The 26,518-nt window shown below is 39.2% G+C and overlaps 1 protein-coding gene across 2 annotated transcripts in view; it reads right to left on the bottom strand.

Moving 5' to 3' along the window:
- Positions 1-26,123, bottom strand: part of LOC131436063 (dual specificity protein phosphatase 10-like) — a 52,086-nt gene extending 25,963 nt beyond the window's left edge. The window contains exons 1-3 of one of the 2 annotated variants that reach the window (XM_058604525.1): positions 25,069-26,123; positions 17,510-17,620; positions 7,435-7,662 (exon numbers count right to left, since the gene is read on the bottom strand). In XM_058604525.1, the coding sequence (XP_058460508.1) occupies positions 7,435-7,662; positions 17,510-17,620; positions 25,069-25,129 (400 nt within the window). In that variant the 5' untranslated portion in view covers positions 25,130-26,123. Of the gene's footprint in view, positions 1-7,434; positions 7,663-17,509; positions 17,621-24,533; positions 24,698-25,068 lie in introns of those variants that run through there. The other variant, XM_058604534.1, reaches the window with a different exon arrangement.
- Positions 26,124-26,518: the final 395 nt, after the last annotated feature.

Genomic DNA, 26,518 nt, shown 5'->3' with positions numbered 1-26,518 from the left:
GAAAAAAGAACGATGATAACGCGACGATTTCTTTTCAGTGCTAGGGTTTCTGGTCGATGCATGAGCCGCGCAATCGAAATATTACCCAAGGTGAAAGCAGGCAGTACGAAAGCACAGTACCGTGCAGGATGATTCATGTTAGATGGCACCAAATGGAACCCAGAGCGCTGCAGCGCAGGTGTGAAGAGTTCCATGATCTGTTTCAGTTACGGTTTTACGGACACCGGAGGGACAGCGCGAAACCAAGAATTGTTTTGAGTTGGATTAACGATGACAACGACCGATTGACCTCCATCCGTCTGGTGGACGTGCATGAAATTAAATGACCGAATAAACACATACTTTCTTGTCACATTTGGGATTCCACGGAAAGTTTGTTGTTGGAACTTTCACAATGTTTGGGTTGCGGTTTATTGTTGCGAACAGAGTTGCCAGGTCTACGGATTTCTCTGTAAATATTTCAGATTGCTTAGAAAAGTAGCAGACATTTTGCGATCTGCAAAGCAGATTCTTAAGCAGCTGTCAGGATAGGAATATTTTAGGAATTAGGGACAAATTTGCTGTGGATAACGGTCAAATTTTCAGTAATTTTTATAGTAAAATTATCATATCACACAAAATTCCAAGTTTTTTCCCTTGGATGCGTAAGTTATGGATGTGAATTCCGTCTCTGTGAGAATTCATTCTTTTTTCAATCTGCTTTCTCGTTGGGTGCTAATGAAAGTTATGCAAAAAAGTGATTGCCAAAAAAAAAAAATGGAAACGACAATTAATCACACTTCTATATGTCTTAATTTATTAGAAATATTTCTAGACATTTCAAACAATCATATCGTATGTGACAGTTTTACACTTGTCTGAAATTCACTAACCTCCCGGGTGGCTGTAAATAGCAAACAAAGACCAAAGTAATAGCCTTGCCGGGACCACATATACGGTGCGAGAAGGACAAGTGTTAAACCAGTCCGAGACATCGATTGAAGTCGAAAAATTTGGTAAGAAACCTATGGTCTGGCAAGCAATTTGTAGCTGCGGTAAGATTTCGAAACCCTTCATCACCACTGCTTCAATGCACAGCAAAATATACATCAAGGAATGTTTACAAAAACGACTTCAACCCATGATTCGAAGCCACAAGGATCCTGTTGTCTTCTGGCCAGATCTTGCTTCTTGCCACTACTCGAAATCAACGGTAGAATGGTATACTACCAAAAATGTCACTTTCGTCCCAAAAGACATGAATCCACCAAATTGCCCACAACTTCTACCAATTGAGGAATTTTGGGCATTAACGAAAGCACATCTTAGGAGACATGTCTCGACAGCCGAAACCATTCAACAGTTAAAAAATGATTGGAAAAAAGTGTCAAAACTTGTCGCCAAGAAGTCTGTATGGAATTTAATGAGGAACGTTCGCAAGAAGGTGCGCCAGCTAGTCTACAATGGCTAAGTAGCAAATGTTGAGAATAATATTCTTTTGTTGTAGTCTAATATTATCAGTATATCTAATAAAACTTGAATATCTAACACTTGTGAATTATTAACAGCGAAATCAAAATGCGTCCATACTTTCTGGGACAGTCTTTAATAACTGTTTAACATCAATATCAGTTATGGCATCTCATTTTGTTATTGATGAAATATTTCAATTGTATCAAGTAGAACTGATGTAATAGTTCCATAATCGAATAAAACTCAACTTAATAAACTGCTTCAGAATTAGATAAGAGGAGTGTTTATAATAGTTGTCTCTTCTGAATGTTAAAGTTTTTGTCTTTCAGAAATATTTTATCCTTGGTTTGGTATTACAAAGACAGATTTTTTTTTTCATTTTCAACAAAATAATGTTAAGTTTAACCATTGACTTATTTGGTTTTAATGATAAAGTTAGCAAACTTCTACCCGGGTTTGAACCCAGACCAATTACTTGTGATTAGAATTGAATTCCATTCGCGTCAGAAATCGCGACGCTTTCCGAACCGATCGATGTTGGAGTTAGACCGAAGACCGCAGAAAATAGACGATTAGTTGTTAAGTGATTTCAAGCTGGCCAACCGGCCTAGAATGCCTAGAATTGATTCCCAATTCGAATTTATGTGGTTCAACTGTGGTGAAACTCAAACTAAGACATTCGTTACGAACTAGCATTTGGCGAAGGGGATGCTCATAATTATCGGGGCTAAAAGAAAATGGATACCCTATGGAATGTAATTCTTTTCTAATACACACACACACACACAGTCAGATTTTTCCTATTAGCCGGGAATAAGTTGCAAATTGAAATGCATTTAGAGTATTACAAGACAACGTACCGTCTAGAGGGACAATTCATTCAAGAGACAAACACCTAGTAATTTGAGAGCATGATAAGTGCAATTCTCAACACAGATTGTATGTTACAATGGTTGGGTTACTCATCTTACTCATTTATTTAGTACTCTTCCATGAATTATATTGAACACTTCAATTCTCAATTTCACTGTTCGTTTCGTTATGTTCAATAATGTAAATAATCTTATAAATAATATAAGTCGGCATTTGAAACCAAATTTGAAGAAAACATTCTCAAATTCGATAGTTTATAAAATAAAATAAAAACATACATTACACCAGATCTGGACGTTTCGTGTATTTCTAAGACATTTGGCATCAAACAAAAATTCTTGAATTTTGCGGTTTTTTTTCTAAGCGGGTTTTCGAAAGTACGCGGTCTCTCGAAGTCGTTTTTTCCAAATTATTTTATTTGTTAGTTCACCATATCTTAACGTTTCATGCATTTCTAAGAGATTTGGCATAAAAAAAAATTTTTTTTTCGATATCGGAAATCTCAAAAAATTGTTCAAGCCCAAAAGTCGAGTTTTATAGAACAAAATTTTTTTTTGATTGTATCAGATCGTTTCATGCATTTCTGAGATATTTGGCATAACAAAAAATTTCTGCAGTTGCACGGTTTTTTATACGCGGATTTCCGATTGTTACGTGTTTTTTTTGCGCGGTATTTTTTTACCTTGTATCAACCGTCAAAATAACGTTGAGCTTATTCCAATTTTTGAAAATACTCCGAACAAAAGTTCCTGAAAGGGCGTTCGAAATACCGCACTCACACAAATGTACTCCCTTAATTTAGCACGGATAGAAAGTCGAAAGTTGTGCGGGTATCATTTTATTGATTTACAGAGTTGAGTGGTAAACGTGAAAATCGCCTGGTAATTAATAGAAGAGAAAGTAAACAAAGAGAAACTGTCACTTGCTTATACGCTCTAATGAAAAATCAACCGAGAATTAATGATTAAAAAAACATACACACTGAAAAAAAGATGATGCCTTTTCAAAAATAGAAAATTAACTGATCATTCAAATCCAATAAAAACGATAAAAACATGAAAAAAATGGCAGAATTTTTATTAAAAAGTTGTTCTTAGAAGCAACATTACATTACGTGAATTTGATTAGTAAAAAATTACATTTATAGAAGTAAAAAATATGTTCTACAACTTTTGAACAGCATTTTCATGCTATTGCCAGCTTTTGAGTTACAACGATTCGAAGAAAGTTCTGCAAAAACTCATGTGCTTTTTGAAAGGAAAAAAAACAGTATTCAGTCGTTTCTGAACAGTTCGAAAAAATCTTGTGAGTTTACATGTTATAAGATGCATATAAATGAAGCATCGTATTCCACACAAATTTATATTCAAGAACAATGTAGAATTGCGTGATTCGAAAATTACTTGGCTTGAAATCGAATGAAGTAAAAAAAAAAGCAAAAGATCGATGTGCGACTTGAACCGAGAACCTTTAGATCAAAAAGTACGTCAGTTAATCGACTGAACCACAGACGCACATATCTGTTCGGCTGGTAAATGGTGCATTTAAGTTCATTAAGCAGTCGCATTTGCTAGTCGATACTCGGAGCCTGTTAAATTCTGTACAAGTGAAATATTGCGTCATTTGGAAAGTTAAGTAGTTATGAATTGTATTGTTTGTGGAATTATGTCTCCTGTAAAATTCATATGTTTTTTTCTGTGTATGTTCGAGCATGATTTGCATGGTTTGTCATACTGGAAATGTGAACAAATTTTCTCTGCTGCTAATTTCTAGATCTGTTCTTCTTAAGTAATACTCTCTAATCGCACCTCAGAATCCAGCGAGGGCAGTCGGTGCTTACGCGAAGGATGTCACAGGGGCATGATCGATAATTGAACCGCGTGGCGGCCGTACAAAGTTGAACATGTTCGGTTAGGCTAATTTCTGTTGATGTGGAACACATCTTTATTTTCTATATAGGAGTGCAAATCAGTAACTCAAGGAAAAATACACGTAGAAATGTGCTCAGGTTTTAAACACTTACAGCTCAGTCTATTTTGTATCAATTATTAATATTATCTCATCATTTGATTGGAAATATTTCTAAGTTTCGATCTGAATGTGTCAAGCCACGTATTTTCAATTATAAATGATTGAAATTTGGATTAGTAGAGAGCATAGTCCTATTTTGTCTGCTAAATCTCTCGCGCATACCGGATTTCCCTGCCATAGACGACGGTTCCGAAGAAGTAAGCGATATATCAAAGGGAAAGCATCGTTCTGATTGGTTAATCGATGCAAAAGCAAAGCTTCTGAAAATACGCGAATCTATAAATAAAAGCGAAATTATAGCTAACGTTTCAGAGGTAGGTTGTTGCTACACAGAAAGACAAAAAGTGCTATAAAAAGATTTGAAGTTTTAATTGGTATGCTCTGATCTTGTGTCATGCCAGCTCGGATGAAAGTCATTGTTATGTCATTTAGTCTGAGAAATTAACAACTACCCCAGGGTGAATTTAGAGTGCTTAAGATTATTTTTCTAATTTATATAAGATGAATTTGATTGATAATGAGAAAAAGTTAATTACTTCAACCGAAATCGCAGAATGGTAGAGAAACTTAACGCTATAAAAATAACTGCTTGCATACAAAACTTGAACACAAGCTTAGCGAAGAGAAACTTAAATATCCAAATCCTTATCGTAAGCATGTAACAAGATATAATTGCATACATTTGGGATATTGGTGTAATTTCGTCGGCTATAAAACAAATACAAATCGAGACAAACAATGTTCGGTGTTGGTTTCTAATCAAGATCAATCTAAGCAGACTCTCGTGCAACTGCGGATTCAAAAGTGTGACGATTGATTGAACTGTGTGATTGGAGATCATTAGAAATTTTTGTTCAGAATAGTTTAAAAGGTAAAACAATAACGTTGGGTGGGCGAAGATACGGATGCTAAACTCCGTGGTATTTTTTTCGAAAATTTTCATCCGTCATTTTTCCGTTTTAAGTGATTTTGCATAGGTAGATAAAAATATCGTAACACAATCATCATTCCGTTAAACTTAATTACAGCATCACCATAGCCTGAAATTTGAATGCTAAGAGCCACGATAAGGTGCCATAAAATGTAAACAAACCGAAGTACCTTGAAAAGTTTGCCACACAACTCCGGTCGAGCAAAATGACACAATCACTATCGGTACCGTCGATTGCAGATGACAGTAAAACGATGGAACGAGCTCAATACGAGCCAGAGTTGAATGAAACTTTAATATTCTCAATTCTTCGCGCGTCGACAACGATGATGATGATGATGTTGATGACGGGTATTGGCACAGCTGGTGGCGCAGCAGCAGCAGCGGCAATGGTTTGAACATTTTAAATAAGCTTTATTTATTTATATTTACATTTGTGAACGAACGAACTGCGCTGTGGTGTGTGACCACGTAAGATTTAATTTTAACTCAAACCATTGCAGGTTTGATCGCACTGGCGGGCTGGCCCGCGGGACACAGCGCGGCCGGGGCCAAGCAGGTCGGTGAAATGTGGCGGTTCATCGTCGTTTCTCTTGCCTGCCCATTAGTTACTCAAATATAGCAGTGACATAAGCCAGGTCGGTCGGTCGGTCGGCCGCAGGGTTCATCTGTTTTGTGCCTGATCGCATGACAGTAGAGTTTGCCGAAGGATGATATCGGTGTTTACTAATTACGAAAACCAACGGCAAACCCTTAAAAATCGGTTGATCACTTTCCGTTCTGCTGCTGCTGCTGCTGCTATCCAAATGTCCTTGGACGGACACGACCGGTGACTTCTAACTACTGCGCATTCCATTCGTGGTTCAGTCGAAACATAAACGATAGTGAAATCATCTAACGAATTTAATTTTACGCGAGATTGCGATACTTCCTGTATAAATTTGTTGGTTGAATGACCAGACTACAGCAAGCTCTCAGCGTCAGTGGCGTTGGTAGTTCTCGAACGATAGACAAAAAAATAAAATAAACTGAAACCGCACCGTTGCCGGAAGTCGGCGAGTTCGTTTAGCTTGGTTTTTGATCGCATTGAAGATTTGTCACAAATCAACTGCGATAGGCGATGCGTGAGAACATCGGTTTTGGTTTGTGTGTCGTTTCCGGTTGAGCGGTGTTTCCTGAATAATAATTTACACGGTTGTCCCTGCTATAGCTCAGACCACGTGGTGCAAGAAGGGACAAATTGACAATCTCTTATCAGCCGTTGATAGCGGATAGATAAGAGTTACTGTTTCTTTTTATCATTACTCATTGCGGAAGATTTTACTTATTCATCGTGAGACAGATGTGCCATTGGAAAGTCACAGCCACAATCGTGGTTTAACGCAGTAGCCCAGAATTGTGAAAACTACTCTTTTTACTTGAAGTCGACAAATCGGCTCCCAGCGACCAAGGCTAGGCATGCTACGTTTGGCAGAACACGAACACCGAACGCGAGAGGTACATTGATGAGTCATGCATTTAAAACAGTACTCGGTGGCCGGTTCTGTGTTACTAACACAGCGAAAACGAGAAAAAAACACACACACACACACACATACAGAACAGGCCAGGCAGTGATAGTGCAAATCAACAACCGACCGACGTGCAAAAGGCAATTATGAATGATGTTTTGTTGAGTACACCACCTCCTGGTTGTTTTTGTAAGCGCGCGCGAATTGCACCGAGTCTAGGGTCGCTTGAAGGTTGTCCTGGACCCACCATTGATTGCGCCCTGCCTGGTCGGATAAGTACTGAAACAGGCAAGAATGCAGTTTTTGAAGTAAAACCTGTCCCCGCAAGTGGTGCGCTCCGGTTGGTCGCTTGTTGCGTAAGTTCTAATTTTATTACAAAACTTCGAACCACTTACAAGCGTAGTAGCAGCCGTTTTGCGACTCAGCTGTTACACACTTTGATTTATATTTTTCGCATTTCGCATTTTTTTGTTGTTGTCATGAATTATAATTAGAGCAATAAACCCGTCGGCGTCGGTTCGATTGACAGTTGAGGAATGCTGATTTGGCCAGACCCGAACCCGGTTGGTTCCGGTCGGTAAGAAGTCACCAATCTTTGCTTAGTTTTTTTTCTTCTTTTTTTTTGTTGGTACCTACCTATGAAATCGAACGCCTCCTGGAAGTACTGCTTGATGTTCTGATGGGGCGTATCGCTGGCAGGAATCTGTTTGTACTCGAGTCCCGGTTTCAGCAGACTACCCGCTGGTTGCTGGCAGGTCACATTCAGAACACAGTTTGCTCCCACGGTTGACGGATCGATTGCGTCCCGGCCGTTGCCGAGCAGTAGATGTGGAAACACGGGCGATGCGGGATGCGTTTCAATGTCTGTTGGAAAGGGAGGGAACAGAAATAGACGGAAAATTGTATTAATTGAATCGAATTTGTATGAGTCATTGATATCGATTGGCGCGACTGGTTCCGGCTGTTCCGGCCAGGCACTCGGTAATAAATTTCCAACAAATTAATGTAAACACTTGTCCTCCCGCAGAGTCCCTTTGGGGGCGAAGAACGAAGAACGGCGCAATCCAACATCAAAAGGGCGATAACAACCAAATACATCAATAAACCAGCGGCCGTTATGTGCAATGTTTCTAGTTCTAGTGCTTCTGTAGTTAAGAAACCAAACTGGTCTCACAGCGTGGGAGGGGGAGGAGGTGTGATTAAAATTGATGTCCGAAACGAACGAGGGGTGAGTGTAAGAAATGAGTCACTGTTTGACACTTTGAACACTGTTGCTGGGCCTGTACGATACGATACGATACGAGCTCTGGTTCGATAAGAAACACACAAGCACCGAGTAGGCGATGCTTATTGTAACATAATATTGATTCCGATTTTTCGGGAAGGGGATGGGAGTTGACAGTTCTCCCTTCGATTGGGTAATGAAACCAATTGACGGTTACATTCGGTTACTATTTGTCTGGAGTGGCGATCAAAATCTGTTAGTTTTAGTTGTACGAGAAATAAAACACGCACGACTTTTTTTTTAAATGTCGCAATCGACGATCGTGTTTATCGACTCAGAAGCTTTTCTTCGTGTCGATCATCATGTGCCAAAAATGCCATCACGATCGTTTAGCTGTGTGTTCAGCCGAGCGAAGCGAATCGAGATTTCAAAGTTCAAAACAGTAATTCGGCATATTGCTACATCGAAAATTGTCGTGTAGTGAAATGGCAGGTTGATCACCTTACCTTACGGCGACAATCACACAGTTTGTCAGCAAAAAATTGAACAAACCAAAAAAAATCCGCGACCATCAGCGATCGATTTCATTGAGTGCGGCAAGTAATTCGGTGCTGCCAGCACTGCTGTGCAATTATTATTGACACACAGCTCTAACCGGGCAAACTACTGAATGAGGAAATATTCCATGCCGTTCATTAGCAAACTCCAAGCTAGGAGAAAATTATTACGCGTCTGGTTCTGGATTTAATTAATGCGATCGTTTCACAGTGACTGCGCAATTCGATTGACAGTCTTCCATACCATCATACCTCCCGCATCCGTCGCATCGGAACGAATATGAGTCATGTGATTTGCTAATCTAAATAAAGAATGTTGCTTCTTCGTAGACGAAATATCGTACGTTCAATTCACACATTTCTGTCGCATTGTGATTCTCGTGATTATTTGTATCTTTCCTTTCGGTCACCGCCTGGCAGTTACAGTGTTATGTGTGATGACAAATGCGGCCTACTTGTGTGATCACCGTAACGGCAGCCAACCAGCCAATCGCACTAAAGTTCAGATGTACGCATCCTCTCCACGCTCACTTGGTTATGATGCTTGGGTAAATTGCTGCCAATTGTGCAAATTATCACGACTACTTGCCTCCAATCCATCTATCTACCTTTCCCCCAAGCAAGCTAGGTTAAAAATAGCCAAACGAAACACGTGCTAGTAGTCGCTGTATTGAATGAAAAAAAAAATTTCACATCATAGTAAGTGACGACTGAGTAAATGATGCTGAATTTATTTAATGGACCTGATTACTTTGATTGCATTTCACCGTGAATATTCGCATTTGCAGAGTGTTGGTTTGTTTTTTGATCGCAAATCCCCAGCTGCTTGATCGGCAGAAAATTCAAATTTCTGACAGTTCTGTCAACGCACGCGCTCATACGTGACAGACACGCAGCAGTGAGCAAACCAATATTGTCGGGTTCCCGTATTAGGTCGCGATCACTCCCGTTTGGATTCACGTTCCCGCACATGCAACGGGAAGGAGAAGAAGGAGGGTTGATGTTTGCGGAACTCTTCACCGTGTGAAGTAATCGGAATTCCTGAACGAACCGATCATCGAGCGCGGGATCGAGCTGCAAAAATGGTCGTGAGTGGGAGTGGATGAGAATTGCGAACCCACATCGGGCTAAAACATAAAGCTGTTGTATCTATATTTGTCCGATTAGTCGAAGCACGGAACTAAAAATTACATTTCTTTTGATTGTCTATGTCTAGAGTGAATCGAGCTGAGATGAACATTGGGTACGGTTACCCTTTTCGGGAAACACACAGAGCAATCGAATCTAGTTTGTTTGGTTTTTTGATTCTGGCTCTTGCACAGCGCATTGTTGTGATGATCGAACCCAGTCTAACCTGTTGCGTTGATGATACTACTACCAAGAACATAAAACGGCGGAGGTCAAAACAGGTTTCGACTCTTTTTGCCTTTCTCGTATAGATATCGTTATGCAATTACTTTTTTCAACAGATACCCAGAGGCAGGAGGCAAGATCTTCGTAGTATTCGGTAAAGTTCGCCAAGAATGAATTCAATTGATATAAACAACGCCTCTCTTGATTGTAACAGATTTTCTTGCGAATCCGAGTTTTGGTTCCAAAGTTTTGAGTTGACAAGTTCAATATATAAAAAAAAACCCATGTCTTAAGAATGCATTTATTAAAACGGATAAAAATGCAATAAATGCCCAACAAACTTTTGAACAACAGTTAACAATCCCTGGTTCTAGAACTAGAAACTAGAAATAATGTCCAGATGACTTCTGATTCAAATTTTCATTACTGTAGCCTCAAAAAGAGGTACAATTTTCTCTCAAACTGATCGTCAAATTCAGCTGAAATTCCTTCTCAGATTTACATCAGCAGATAAGTCAGCAACGATGCCAGATAGTAGTAGTGTCATTTCCGTAGATTGACAAGCTCTCGGAAGCTCTCACGGTGAAAAGCTTTTTGTTTTGCTCGCCAGACAAAACTAGTTTCCGTAGTTCTCCGTTGATAAATTGTAATTTCCGTAGATTTCCGTAGAAAAAATCCAATTTCCGTAGATTTTGTCTACGGATCCGTAGATCCGTAGAAAATGTTCGAATCCGTAGATCTACGGAGATTTCCGTAGATCTGACATCGCTGAATGTCAGGTAAAAATTTCAAAAAGTAAAGTAAATTCGAAAAATGTTTGTAGACTTCAATTTCTCTAGAAAACTGACTTGGCGAGCAAAAGAAACTTAAAACTTCGCGGCAATTTCAAATGTCTGTAAATTTTGACGAAAGTCTGCGAAAAATTCGATTTTCAAAAGTCTGAAACAAACAATGTCTGCAGCACTATATACGAAATCTGCAGATTTACAGACAAATCTGCAGACCTGGCATCTCTGTACAACCTGCAAAGATGCCAGGTTATTTTTTGAAAAATCTGTGATCGAACCAAAAATCTGTAAACCTTTGCCAGTGTCATCTGTCCATATCATCATTGCTTATCGAAATCGTTTCAGCGAGCAAAAAAACAAAGGTCTTGTCAGTGCTCTATCAGAAATATATTTTCTCTGAGTTTTTCCTAAGAAATCAGTAATTTATTGAATTGATATTATTGATTGAAATTGAATATTGAAAATCTGTGAAATACAAAAATAAAACTGTGAACCTGGCATCTCTGCATCATTGACGTTTATTTGAAGAAAGTACACGTGCTCGTTCAATGTTACTCTAAAGTGAGTACAATTTCACTCACTTTCGTTAGAAGTGAATAGAGTTAGATTTTATCATTTTCGAGCCAAATTCTATCGTTTGCTCAGTACTAGAAAAGGAAATATTAGCTTAAATGATCGACAAAAATCCATGCTTATTGAATTATTTATTTATTTCTGTGAGCAAAAAGTATTAAGACTTATATTTAGCGGCCCTTACACGAGTAAGTCCGAGTTTTTCAAAAAAAATCAAGCGTTTGGCGCTTTAAATATTGCAACTGAATATTAAAATATTGAGAGAAGAGGTCATTGCCCATATTTAACAGTTTCTCTCTGGAGAGAAAGTATTGTCGTATAGATGAGCAGTTTTGATTTTTTGACTATATTTTCACCAATCCAATGAAGTTTCCATTACACGATCAAAGTATTGTCAATACTCCTATTCGCGCGGAAACCTTATTCGACGAAATGTTTTTTTTCTTAGGTTGATATGACTGTCAGTGACATCTATGCCAAGTGTCAAAATATTCATTAGTGTTTAGTATACGGCTGTATTTCTGAAATATTAAAAGTGCAAACAGCGATTTTTACAATGAGTGAAATTATTCAATAAAGAAGATCCATTAAATTTTGCGTGCGGAATCAAATTTCTGATGCCGAAACGTTCAGTGGATGTTGCAAAAGGCCTTCGGTGACAAGTGTTTTCGAGATTGGTACAAGTTGTTCAAACAAGGGTCGAGAACGCGTTGACGACGAACCACGTCCAGGACGTCAGTTTTTTACAGGTTTCTTTGATTATCGAGGTGTGGTGCACTCCGAATTCCTTCCGACTGGCCAAATTGTCAACAAGGAATACTATTTGAGTATTTTGCGTCATTTGCGCAAAGCTATTGGTAAAAAGAGTCCGGAAATATGGGCCGTCAACTCTTGGTTTTTGCACCACGATAATGCATACTGCATTGATTCTTCGTGATTTTTTCGGCAAAATTTAACCAATATCGTTCCCGAACCACCGTATTCGCCTGATTTAGCTCCGTGTGACTTCTGGTTATTGGACAAACTCGAACGACCGCTCCGGGGAAACCGTTTCGAGTTGATTGAAGACATCAAACGTGAATCGCTACACGCATTGAAGGCTACTTCGGAAATTGACTTTAACAACTGTTTTGAGGATTGGAAAAAAAACTTTGGCTCAAGTGTATTGTGGCCGAGGGGGAGTTCTTTGAGGGGGTGAAATAGATTTGGGAGAATAAAGGAACAATTTTGAAATTATGAACAAAGTCTTACTATTTTTTGCCCACAGTAGCATGTTGGATTTCTAACTTGACATAATTGTAGCCAAAAATTCCCATCGGAATCATCAATTTGAATCGATGTATTCTAGAGCTCTTGAATTTGACCTATTCTTATTGCGTGAATGAAAACACACCGTACAACTCAACGCGGTTGACGTAACTCTCTAACCGATACTCAAATTGTGACATGTTGACTTCAATGAACGTGTTTTTGGTACGATTTCTCAGCGTTTGTCTCAATTTTTTTCTGTACAAGCGATTAGTTGAAAGTTGAAAGTTTACAAACCCGTAGCAAAGAATGTAATTTAATGTACAACCTTATCTGAAAGCTGTCAGATTTCAGATTAAAATTAGTTTTGTTGCATTAGTTTTCCTTGTAAAATGCAAAACAATTTCCTCGTACCAGCCGTCCAATTCAATTTCGGATCGTATTATATTGTCGCCCACAAGTGCTGTCATGAACAACAACAAAACAAAAAAAAACAGAAATAAACGAGGAAGTTTGTAATATCAGTCGATTTGACAGACACACTAAACAGCCCGTCTAAGCAGAACCATTTGAGCTCATTCACAGAGTCCAGTCAGTTAAGTCAGGGCGAAAGCCATTCATCAGTCGATTCGACGGGCCGAGTTCCATATAATTTCGAACCGGAAATGACCGCGCGTGGGTGTGTCCTCCCGTGCACGCGTCGTTGAGCGAGAAACGACAAACTATCGCTATTGTAATTCATTAATATCACACGCTCTCTCGCGCGCGCATAGTTTGTTGTCATCGTGAGCGCTGTCACAGATTCCCAGACAAGTCGGACATGATGATGGGTTGCTGCGTTTTGTTTCACGTTGGACAGCATAGTTGTAATACGAACAACAAACCGCACAGTTTATTACCGAAAGTTTGACAGTCCCGATAACACGTGTTGTATCTGTCGTCAATGCGCCACTGACTGGGAGCACTCCAACGTGGAACAAATAAAAAAAAAATAAAACGAGCAATCCTCGTCACTTTCATTCATGCCGCATGGGTATTCATTATACAATTTTATTGTTTTTCCCCACATTCGCGGCTTCCTCCGGTTGCGTTCAATGAAACAACTCCAGGGATTGAATTTCATTCAACGAAAAAAAAATATCACTCCAGCACAAAAGATGGAACGGTTCGAAGCATGTTGTGTAAGCGTAAATATAGCGCATATGTAAGCCCATGCAGCAACACCGCTGAGAATGATGATGATGATGATGAGTGAATGAAGAAAAACAAACAAGTAATTCGTGATAACAAGATTGACCTGGCTCGGTGCAGGTTATCTCCCCACACGAATAGCTGGCAGCACTGCTTAACTGTCAGATTGACAGTCAATTCGATATCGTCACACACGGCAATCAAACGTGTGAATTGCGGGAGAATTTCGGAACTTCGTTGGAAAATTTAGTCAATTTTTATGCTTCGTACGTCCATTCCATCTTCAAGATAGCACAAAATATTGACAAACTAGAGTTATAAACTGCTTGGTAGATAATCATCCTCATAAGAATTTAGGGCAAACGTACATTTAATTAACTAGACACATCGTTTTTTGTTCGTTACTCCTGTCCTGTTCACTAGCAACTGTTCACTAACAACCAGTTATGCGGAAAATTGGCACCATCTTCACGATGACATTTCGGACAATAGTCCATTTGTCATAATTGCAAAAGTTTACATCACTTCAACATTCAAAACCGAGGGCCGGAATGTTTTTTTTTGAATTATTATTGAATCAGAAAACAAGCCACAATTGCCCGGGAAAGAACAGCAAACAAACTACGATTTGCGTTACATGTCCTCGTTCCGATACTGGTCCCTCCTGTCTGTCTGCCTGCCTGCCCAGAACCTATTGGTTTTCATTTGACGGGTAGCTGTGAAAAATAATATGAACTCATCGTTTCGCGGCATCTTTCTTCGTTTACTGAGCCAGCAGCCGTGGTCAAGCGAGAAATGATGTCATTTACAAAAATATTCCGCACTTCAAGACCGAGCTCGAGCACCCCAAGGGTGAGAGAGAGAGAGAGAGAGAGAGCTAGGAGCTGTCTGCTCAAGTATTTAGCTGTGGCAAATCTTAGCAAGCGTCGAATAACCAAGATTGGTTATCGAAAACCTGTCAAACATTATTGTTATTATTGTCGCCCGCATCATAATATTTCATTGTCTATTGACGCCGTGGAATTATGATCAAAGCTGACAGCTCAGTAGCAGTGCTGGCGAAACAAAAAAAAAAGATCGACGAAGACGAGTTCGGATGAAATCACAAATCTAAAATTTCACCTGTTGGATGATCAACAGCAGCTTGATCGTCAACCTGCCAGCAAGCAGCCGGCAACCCATTTTGAAAGCAATTAAAAGTAGTCTTTTTTTCTCTGCTCATTCTTTATATCGATTCGGTTTGCTGCCACCAGAAATAGATGGAAGAGGAACAACAAAAGTTATCTGTTTCGTTTCTTTCTCCTGCTGGCAGCGATCTGTTTCATCCCATTTTCAAGGACGGTCAGAAAACTTTCTCGACTCTCCGCCGGAATCCGGTGCAAACGATGCATTTGAAGAGCAAATGTTCCGATATCGAAGCCGCATATGCGGGAAAGTGGTTTGAGCTGTTCACGTTAGCAAACGGCAAATTTTGGTTAGGTTTTTGTCAGGTGAAAAATTTGCTTAGATTTTGAAATATATTTCTATGAAATAAATTAGTTACTATCTAAAAACAACGATGTTTCCAAACGAAAATTAATCATGCATTTTTGTAAGGGATCTAACTAGTAAATAAATTTTACTATTAGATAGATTTTCGACAAAAATCAAATTTAAGCTAGATAGGCTGAAAAATAACTTCCTTGGGACATGAAAAAAACTGTTATTATTTTTATTATTCATCGTAATTTCCTTTGATATCAATAGATTACGGGTTTTACATTTATCTCTCCTCACGTATGCTGCATTTTCGATGATTAAGCCATCTTTTGAGGTTTGAAAACAAATAATAATCCGAGGGAGCCAAACCGGGCGAATAAGCAGGATAGGGCAACAAATTTGAGCATAAAGGTTCTACTTACAATCTTAGGAAAACAGGTTGTTTGAATATTGAGCATTGGAATTCCATGTCAACTTATGAAGTCAACACTTTCGAACTAGAACTAGAAAACTATTAAATTTCGTCGATGAATATTCTTGTGAGTGCGGCAATGACTTACGAAGATATGAAGAATGAATGCTCAACTAATCTGTTATTCTTTAACCATAATCTATTGGAATAACATCTTGTAGCATTATTTTATTGTAGAAATTTCGTTTTTTTAGTAAGTGTAGATAAATACAAATTTTTCATACAAAACATTTATTTTCTATGAAAAAATATCTGGCATCTCTGTTTTGGATAGCCACAAAATAAAAACTACCTATTATTTGACTTCTTGTTACTTAATTTCGAGTTCTTTCGAATCTTTTCTCTCATTCGCTATTGTTGTCAAAATACAAAGAGCAAAAGTACCCAACAGCGAGAGTTTCGATCAATAAGCTAAAATTAAGTAAACCGTATCAACCTGAAATTGAGCCAATACGACTCAACTCATCTTTAAGTATTTTTTCATACGCGCCTTACGGAAACTACCTAGAGACTCTTTACCTAAAATTAGGTTATTGAACGGAACCCCAAAATTGGGTGGAATGTACTTAAAATTAGGTTGTTTTGCGGTTCCGTGCATTATGCCACTTTGTGCAGTGTCGCCAGTATTTTGACAACTGCTTCTTGTGTGCTCCTCAATCAGAGACGCCAGATATCTGCAGATTTGTCTGTAAATCTGCAGATTTCCTGTATAGTGCTGCAGACATTTTTTGTTGTGCAGACTTTTGAAAATCGAGGCATTCGCAGACTTTCGTCCAAATTTACAGACTTTTGAAATTGCCGCGAATTTTTTTTTTTTGCTCGCCAAGTCAGTTTTGCGTGTCATACTTTATAGAAAAATTGCTGCCATCAAGACATAATTGTTGACTGCAGATTTTTTTGCAGATATAGAGACTTTTGCAATCCTGCCTGTAGATATTTGAAATTTTCACCTGGCGTCTCTGTCCTCCACAGAAACTAAAACTTGTATAACAAACACGTAACAATTTCTTTCATTATCGATTCTCAAAGTTTCGGTTGAATGTCGAAAGCGAACAAAGAGAAACTTTGTCGTTGACTGGACTTCGACCTCGTTGTCAAAATTTGCAAGCGGAATTAAGAGTGACGTTTATTTTTCGTCATTTTCATACATTTTGAGTCAATGAAAATTACTTTTAGTAGTTCTGATCTCCATTAGGAAGTAAAAGAACTCAAACTAGGGATTTTGACTAGAATATAAGTGAAAAATGATTTTTTTTATTTTGAGTGAAAGAGCTAAAATTTCAAATTAAATTTACTCGAACAAAAAAAAAATCATGTTATTTTACCTTCTTCTTAGAGCAAATTCAGCAGCTGAAAGTGTTATATGGGAGATCTCTAATAGAACTGAAACTAGAACAAACGTATCTCCAGCAAGCCGGTTTAGTTTTATTTATTTGAACAGTCAAAGTTCTACTGTCAAATTTGAAACTGGCATACGCTGCCGTTCTATTTTTTTGTATTTTTGAAACACGAATAAAATACTGCTGGGGTTGTCAGTTTTTCTCATTATAATCTCCCGATTTCAAATTTAAAACTGACATAAATTGTGTGAACCTCGCACTAGCCGGTTGTTTTGAGCAACCAAAACCCCTAAATTACGATTGTTCTCTTTGGGAGCGGATAATTTTGCCGGAAACCATTTCATCGAGAGTAAACTTTACCGGAATAATTTGCGATGTAGTACTGCATTTGAGCCTGGCAGTCTTTTAAATAAGATCTATAGTTTCACTAGTTCACTCAAACATGGGGGAAAATTTAAATTTGGAATAGGAACTTTTTCGCTTACCGTAAGATACTGCCGGGCTGGAACAACTACGAGCCAACGGGATCCGTGTTCCTGGTGTGATCGACGAATCGTCGCAGGTATCTTTGTGTCGCTTATGGGGATTGTGAATAGCTGTGGGGAAAAACAAAAATAAAAAGAGAGATGCGGTTAGACTCGTCGACGAATATTAGAATAACAAAAATGTCGTTGTTCGCGAAGCATAACCTAACGAAACGGTTCTCTTTTGAGATGCATAAACCCCCCCCCTGCCTCTCCTTGTGGAAAGCTGGATGTTTTATTAAATTCATTAATTCCTGTATACTCTGATTGCGCACCGACGAGTACCGACGAGTTGCACAACTTTTCAATGGAATTGCATTTGCATCTAGTTGTAGTGGAGTTTGTTTGTCGTCGGTAGGTAGGACCAGACCTCCGTGTGGCCAAGGTGGCAAACGAAAGAATGTCTGGACGCGGTCAAACAAGCAAATGATCTCATCAAACCTTTGAGCGACCCTTTTGTTTACCTTTCCGTGGACTTGTGGCTGATTTATGTGGATAAATATGCACCTTTTTCCCTACCACGAACGGCTCTCAGCGGTCGCCAGATCAGCTAGCTTACGACGAGCATTGGTTTGATCCGTGGGCTCCGAAGCGAGAATAACTTGTTTCGTGTGCTGTTGTAGCAAAACCCGCCACCAAACAAACTTGGAAAGGTCGAATCTGGATTTTTTTTCCTCTCGTTTCTATGTAGGCTGCGTGGAGTAAGGGAGGGTGTGCGGAGTGCGGAAAGAAAGAAAGAAAAAACGGGTTAACATTTTTGCTTGTGCCAGCTCAGCAAGCCTTGCTTTGGTTGGTCGGTTGGTTGGTTGGTTGGTTGGTTGGCAAAGTAACGATCAGCAGAAAATGGTTTCTATGTTGAGAGGTTACCGTTTGTGTTTCTTCCTGGTTTACCATCGGAGACTTTGCGAGCACCAGACAAATTCTGCAAGCTTGGAATGAGGCGTAGGTCGGTGCAAATTTTGTACTGCTTGGTGATAGGCGTTTTTTGTTTATGAATATGCCCTCGAAGCAATGAGCTCAGTCATTATTCGGTCGAAGAGTACTGAAAGAGCACCTCTGTTTACATATTACTCTGCCAGATGGAGCTAGATTTACGAGACGTTCGGATTATTTGTCTTATGATCCATTGGGGATCGATCCCTGCGAAGATCTGGAGTTTAGAAAAGGAAATTGTTTTATAGCACCCACTTCAGTTCATTATTAGAACACATTGTACGTAAATGAGTGTGATTTATGTGCGAACATTTTGCGATCGTAATCTTTTGCAGCCCGTAAACTTAGAGGGCATTAGGTATGTCATGCATTTGCAATGTCTGGCCAACATCTTTAACGAAAACGATCGAACCTAAAACTGCCAGTCTCATCGGTGCCGTGAAGGTGCCTTCGCTTAAATCTCACACGCAACATCATGCAAGGCCGTTTTCCGATTCCGTTCAGACCGTGCAGGTTCAACCTGTGTGTAGCGGGCCATGTGATCCAAACCGACAACGCAACACGTTGCGTCCTTACCTCTCTCTTCCTCCTTCCATCGTAATCCACCACATATAATTAAACGAACTCTTTTTATAAACAGACGCAATGCTTCCCTCTCAGGTTTCCTTTGATCGAAGAGTGTTGCTTCTCCTGCTTCTGCTCCATGCTCCTTACTTTTTGCGCTTGCACTGCGCGGCGATGAGTCAGATGTTTATAGAGGTTTTAATTTAAAAATAATACATCCATTTCGGATTAACCGTATGGTGGCGGCTGCGAAGCGGTTGCGCTCGATCTTCGCCTGTGCAGACCGACTGGGCATCGGCAGACCCCCAAGGCTGCGTTTCCCCTCGCAGTAGTAGAAGTAGTAGCAGCCGGAGCAGCAGCAGCAGCAGCAACATATCATCGAAGTATGCGGTGAGTAGCCAGCATGCGAGGGGCGGATTATTTTCGTTTTCTTTCCTGCTTCGGATTTTCTCTACTCTTTTCCCCATCGACGACGACGATTGGGTTGCCGATGTTGTTGCTGGTGTTTTCACATATTTTGAAACTAAACTCGCTTGGTGCTCTGGTTGCCGTTCAGCTCAGACGGCTCAAAGAGTTATGACTCATCCATCACCACGTACAACGACTGCGAATGATGCGAATAGTTGGTAGACGCGGTCGCAGTTGAAGTTGGAGTGTTTTTTTTTGTTTTGGGGGGGTACGCAGAATCTCGCCAGCATGACAATTCGGTAGACCGCCAATGACCGAGATCTCCTGCTTGGATCTTGGATGGCAAATCGTACACGCGAAGTACACGAGTTTGTTCCTGGAATCTTCTAAGATGACGGAGAGATAAAAATAATCAGACCTTAGATAGCGTTTCGTTGAATCCAGTATTCCAGGAATTTTCATACATTCCAGTCGGAATATGATCCATCAACGTTTACAAATATATGCTCTGGGTTGTTGTGAAATCGAATAGCATATTCATCATCGACGGGTGATGCAGAGAATTCCCGGATATGGCCTGGTGTTTGTTGGTATTGCTGGCTTCACCAAACTTCCTGGAATCACTCCCAAGCCGTGTTAGAGCTTTACACTGGACACACTACTGTAACCGATGATGAATCACTGGAGTTCGGTTCGGTTCGGTTGGTTGATTCACAGAAACTATGTTATGATTTTTTTTCAAGCTCGTTGTTGGAACAGCATGATGACGTCCGTTCAACGGTTCTATAGAATGCTTCTGGTTCTGGAGCCGGTATCGTGGTGGTGCGACAGGTGATGTCAGTCGAAGATTATTGGAACTGTCCGAACGGTGTAGATGAGGCATACGAGCTTCTTAGAAACGATTGTTTGGTGAAATAAGTGGATAGATTCCGAGCGTCCTTGTTAACTATAAAAAATGTCGGAGAAGCAAAATTAAAGCGTATGAAACGGGATTTGTATCATGGTTTTACCAGTATGCCATTGCGAAACTTTCGACACGTATTTGGTAAATCGTTTCAAAAATTTACTAATGTTTGATACTGCCAATAGAAGTTTTTCGCGTTACATGAAAAGTCTTAATTTATTCTCCTAAATCAATTTTGTCTCCGTCAAAGTAATCCCCTTCCAATAACATGCAATTTATACCAACGTTTGTTTCTGTCCCTGAATAATGCTTCAGCATGGCATTCTTCGATTCGGATCTTGTCTATTCAATCGACTCGAAACGTGTTTCCCGGAGTGACCTTTTGAGTTTAAAGAACACTCAGAAATCAGACGGAACCAAATCAGACGAATACGGTGGTTATGAAAAGATATTTGTTGAATTTTTGGCATTGTTTAACTCGCTTCAACATGACGCCTTTTTCAGTGTTTTTGCTGGCAATCGAGATTTGACGCGTTTGAGAACCAAAATTTTCTTTAAAATTGTATTGACTGATCTCGTTTAGATGCCAATATCTTTAGCAATCTATCTTATTATCAATCGACGGTTTCCCAGTACCAGTTTCCTAGATTTTTTTGACGAGTTCCCGTCAGTTGATGTGAATAGTCTATTGGTTGGCTGTTATTTTTTAACGCATTACATGCCTTGTTTAAACATTTAGTACCGATCAAATGTTGTTGTTTTGTTAGGGTTAGGTATCCTAGAGTTAGAAGTTGGTGAGCCTTCTGCAGGTTATTAAATAAAAAAAAGCATCTTTGTTGAGCAATTTCCGACATCATAGATTAAAATATTTTGTAAATTTACATGTTTTTCCATGCACATATTTGAAGCAAAAAATTTAATGTAAATTTGCAGTTTGTGCTCTGATTATGTGGTATGATATCAGAGGTCGGATTGAATTCGCTTATGTTTTTCAATACAATGCAATAACAATATACTTTTGGATGGGAATTTTTAAATAACTAAACTTATTTCGTATCATCGATACAATAGAAAAAAAATTTTTTTGCGAGCAAATCTGTCAACTACTTCATCAATAAAACCGCTTGGACGTTGCAACTGAGACAGCAATTTGTATTATACTGTCATACGCAAAAGCCACTGAAGCTTTACTCCTGAAGGTGCATACAACTTCTCACAGAACCAATGAGAACCAATGAGAACAAGACGCCACTGACGTAAAACTACTAATCAGTGCTTTATTTTTTAGTATACTTAGTCTTTTGTATTGAAAAATCACCGCTATTCAAATTAGGTTTACATCGATGATGGTTTTTAATTAAGTTATCGATTCAACTAATGTTTATTTCATATTATTATTGAGTTACATGTCGGGTAAACTCGATTATTTTTTTCTGTGATCGTAAAAGAACTCGAAAGACTAACTGTTGGTGGTCTCTCAAAACCATGCGTATCCCACACACTAATGAGTTTTTTTTACTTGAACAGAGATGTCAGGTAAAAATTTCAAATCTCTTCAGGCTTCAATTCTTGTGCGAAAAAAACGTCGTGGTAACTTCTAGTCTGTAAATTTTGACGAAAGTCTGTGAAAAACTCGATTTTTTAAAGTCTGCAACAGACAATGTCTGCAGCACTGTATAAGAGCAAATTCAGCAGCTAGAAGTTCTATATGGAAGATCTATAATAGAATTGAAACTGGAACAAACGTATCCCCAGCAAGCCATTCTAGTTTTATTTATTTGAACAGTTCTTCTGTCAAATTTAAAACTGGTCTACGATGCCGTACTATTTTTTCTATATTTGAAACACGAGTAAAACACTGGTAGGACTGCCAGTTTTTCTTGTTATATAATCCAGATTAAAATTTTAAAACTGACATAAATTATGCATCTAGAGCAAGAACACTCCTGAATATGCCCTAAGAAATCTGCAGATTTGTAGAAAAATCTGCAGACCTGGCATCTCTGTACTTGAACTTTGACATGGAAGTCAGAAAACAGTGCTACCATCCAAAATAAAGAAAGGAGCGGTTGAAAATAGTAATCCGCGCAGTTTAAATTTTATCGATTCCGGATATTTTGCGGATACAGAACCGGTCATCGTCGAGTATGGAATTGAAAAATTAAGAGGCTGTGTAGATTCCAGAGGTTCTTTCGTTTAAATAAATAACAAACAATTTTCTGGAAATATTTGTTATCGTAAAGCATTACATTCGTTATGGATCCAGTGATTCTCCTTTCAGATGTCTTGCCAAATCACTATCTTACATATGTAGAACTTTGAAATGTTGAACCGGATCTTTTCAATCTTAGTAAAATGATGCAAAATGATCTAAGGTACAGTACATAAAAATGCAGTGGCTTTAGATCTAAGAATTTCTATGAACCCGGCGATAAAATGTTCGGAAATTTTATATTTTCTACGGAAACATACGGATTTAACTATCAACAGTTCATAATTATGAGAAGATACTGAAAGTTATGGTATGCATTATGGTTATTGAGGATTTTTTGTCAACTTCTATTGGATTTACAAATAGAAAACCGTTTGTTTTCTTTGGTTCAATATTGTAAATTGAGAATTATTTATTCTGAAAAGAAGAAAAGATGAGTTACTTGGTATTATGAACCGATCGGAGAAATACGATCTTCCGAAAACTAGAGTTTGGAAAAATGCAATGGTGATATAGTTTATCGACTTCATAGCTTTTCCAGCGACAATTCAATAGACTCAAAATTGTTACCTGAAAAGTTCATTAAAAGGGTCACAAAAGTTTCTCTGGACCGAAGAGGCACATGATCTGAAACCTTTAAGGTTATGACCTCTATAATCGAAGCCAAAAAAATAAATGGAAATGAAAAATTTTCAATAACTGAGCAAGAATTCAAATCAACCGAAAATGAGCTAGAAAACTAGCCAATTCCCATCCAATTCAAAAGAAAAAAACGAGAACGGATTTCTAAGTAGGATTAAAGGATAAAAGAAGATCCCCAAGTGTCATATTTCATGCCAAAACTTTTAGTATCTTCTCATGATTATGAACTTTGTTGATATTTATATTCGTATATTTTCGGTGAAAATATCTGATTTCCATAGATTTTATTTACGGATCCATTGAATTTTCTTAGATCTAGTCCGAGATATCCTTGGATCTAACAACACTATTTCGTAGGTATGAATTATTGTAGCTGCAGCACTAAACTGCAATTCGACGAAGTCTCCAGTGCAACGAAGATTTCTACACGGAACAAAAACACTATCTAATTCTGAGTATTTTCTGTCCGATTCCATCCAACTGGTAGGTCAATGCAAACGGCGCTGGACTTGCAAGTCAGTTGTCGTATGTTTGAGTCAAGATTTTTTATCAATATCTAAAAATAACTATAATGACTGTCAAACAAACATGTGCTCAAACATGCCTTTGCTTGACAACGAAGAAAATGACTACTGAACAGTCAGATTTAAACTAAAATTATATTATTCACGAGATGGTTTACGGCCTTAGTGATGTCTTTTCTGAAGATCAGAAAAATAACCCTTGAAGGATCTCAAAGGGGCGCTCCACTTACTTGATATCACCCACAATTCTGTACAGGCTTAGAAAAAGTTACTCAAAAATAAGTAAGATCCTTCTCATATTCAGAAAAAATGGAAAAAACCGTGAAATAGAGTAGCTTCTTCATAACTTTTGAACGAAAAAATAATTGAAATTGATAGTAGAAGTCATTGAAATTTTGATCTTTTTATATATTATTCGAGATTCTGAGTTATTTTGATCTAGCGTGTAAACTCAACAGTCGCACGACAGAAACTTGTGTGCAAACTTGAGTGCACTGATGATTTGCAAATATGATGTGTGCTGAACCTTGGCACAAGTTCTACTGCGTAAATCACGACGCTTTGTTTTGATCATAAAACAACACCGCATTCGATTGATTGGTTTGACGTTCAAACGCTGTATAAACAAACTTTTTCCGAGTTTAATGGTTTATGAAAGGTATCCAATTTTTTACACCACAATATTTTGCTTCCGATCTGAACGCTCATGGCCTCAGAGATTGAGACGTGCTCGGAAACCGAACGACGGTTTGTGCCACAGGATTCCACAGGAAATTCGGTGAAAAAAATCGCACCTACCGGTAGCCATGTTAATCCTTCGACGTTCGGACGAATCTGACTGCGGTAGACGACACTCGACGGCTGGAGGGAGTAGACACGGGGCACCTGAATCAACCAGAACAGCGCGGAGACACGGACGCGGACACTTGTCTCTGGTATTTTAGCCGGGGCGAGACTAATTTCCCACGGATGCTCAGGAGACACTTTGTCGGCGTGTCGGCAGTTCGGGATCGACGCGGGGATTTTGCGTCGCGCGCGCGGACGAACGAGAGTCTAATTATAAAAATATAAATTCGTTGTTTGTACCGTGTAGTGCTCTACCGTTGGCATCGAGGCATCAGCAGGGGTTTGGATGGATGGTTTCGGTGAATGACTCACCGTGACCAATGGAGTAGTGCTCGGTGGAAGACTCATTGCAGAAACATTTGGTCTACTTTCTCCCGAACCGTAGGCGATCGGTGTTGAGGATCAAAAATAGAACTTAAAGTCGTAGGTAGGGCAGACGAGTGCGTGAGGAAGGAAACTGAAGCTCCCAGTCCAAATCGATACATACCGAGTTTCGTCGTTGGCATTAGGCGTAGTCCGAGGCAGGTTGATTCGCGTTTTATCCTCATCTTGGTGGACGTTGTGGCGGGTCCGCTAGTTACCGATGTTGTCGACGGTGGCGGTTTGGAGGAGCACGACGCGACCGACGGCGATGATGATTGATTGGTGATAATTTTGACAATTGACAGGTTGGGTTCTGACAGTTGCTAATGAAACGATGCTTGGCTATATTTAACGGAACCAGAGCAAGCGTGGTGACTTAATCAGAAAACTATTCTTCGTGGTTGCTGTGTTTATTTTTTTTTCTTCCTATTTAGAAATGATCTCACTCGCTTCACACCAGTGAAAATACTTCGTGTTTCTCAGATACCCTCACTTGACAAGATCACTTTACAGTTGTAATTAGTATTGTAAGACACACGGAACAACTCGTTTGTATAAATCGCTTCTATTCACTTTTACATTATGCAAGGTACTTGTAACTGTCGGAGAATTAAGACCGATTTATTTAGCTCGTTTGCTTTCGTATGAACTACCTCTTTTTACGCTGCGGCTCAATTTATTCGCACTTGTTACACTGCTATTTGAATTGCTTCTATCTTCACAACCTTCTACCTTTTAATACAAAAAAAACACACACCAGGTTGTATGTATGCGTAGATTTGTTGGTCACTAAAGCTAAACCACTTGGTTACACTTTATATCACTCGAAGTTTAGCATATCGGGGCTGTTTTCAATTCGGTACAGGTAGGTTTTGTTTGAGTTCGCAAACCTTGACGAGTAATCCTGTTTGGTCCTAGTACTGGCGATGTAACATTCGCGCGTTTTCGACAGTTATTCCGGAGAGGACGCTGATAGAATTTTCGGTCCACCGATAGAGCGGTAAACTGGTTCACTGGAAGCTTTGATTCCAATTCTGTCAGTCTGAATCGTAACAACAGAACCAGGATTTTCAGCTGGAGAACCGTAAAATCAACGGCTCGAAGTAGTGAATACACACCAACAAAAAAAAAAGGATGTACACGCGCGTGTGCTATTCAACCGACGACAGAAGTACGAATAATTGCTGACGGTTGACTAGTAGCTCGAATTCGCTTACCATCCACCAACCACATTCCTGTTAGTCGATTCGATCGACGGATGGGTCGCACCAATACTGTCGTACCATCGGCTCGGCTGCGAACGGCACGCACACCAGTGCGCCGCAATGCGAATGACGTCACACGGAAATGATTTTTAAAAGCTCCGGGCTTTTATGATAGTTGATACAGACGGTGGATGCACGTGGCCTGGTGTTGTGAGTGTGTTTTTTTTTGTATAACAGGGTAGACATTTTTTCACATTTTCAGTGACAAAAAAGTACGCTCCAGTTTGGTTTAAATTATGTACTTTTTCTTTGGCTGGTCAATTGTGTTTGTTGCTTATTGACTCCACTTTTCGACTACCCTGTATGTTA

The sequence above is a fragment of the Malaya genurostris genome, chromosome 1, assembly GCF_030247185.1.
Source record: "Malaya genurostris strain Urasoe2022 chromosome 1, Malgen_1.1, whole genome shotgun sequence".
Classification (NCBI taxonomy): Eukaryota; Metazoa; Arthropoda; class Insecta; order Diptera; family Culicidae; genus Malaya; species Malaya genurostris.
Note: the sequence above shows the minus strand (reverse complement) of the source record. Positions and strands in the feature narration are given on the sequence as shown.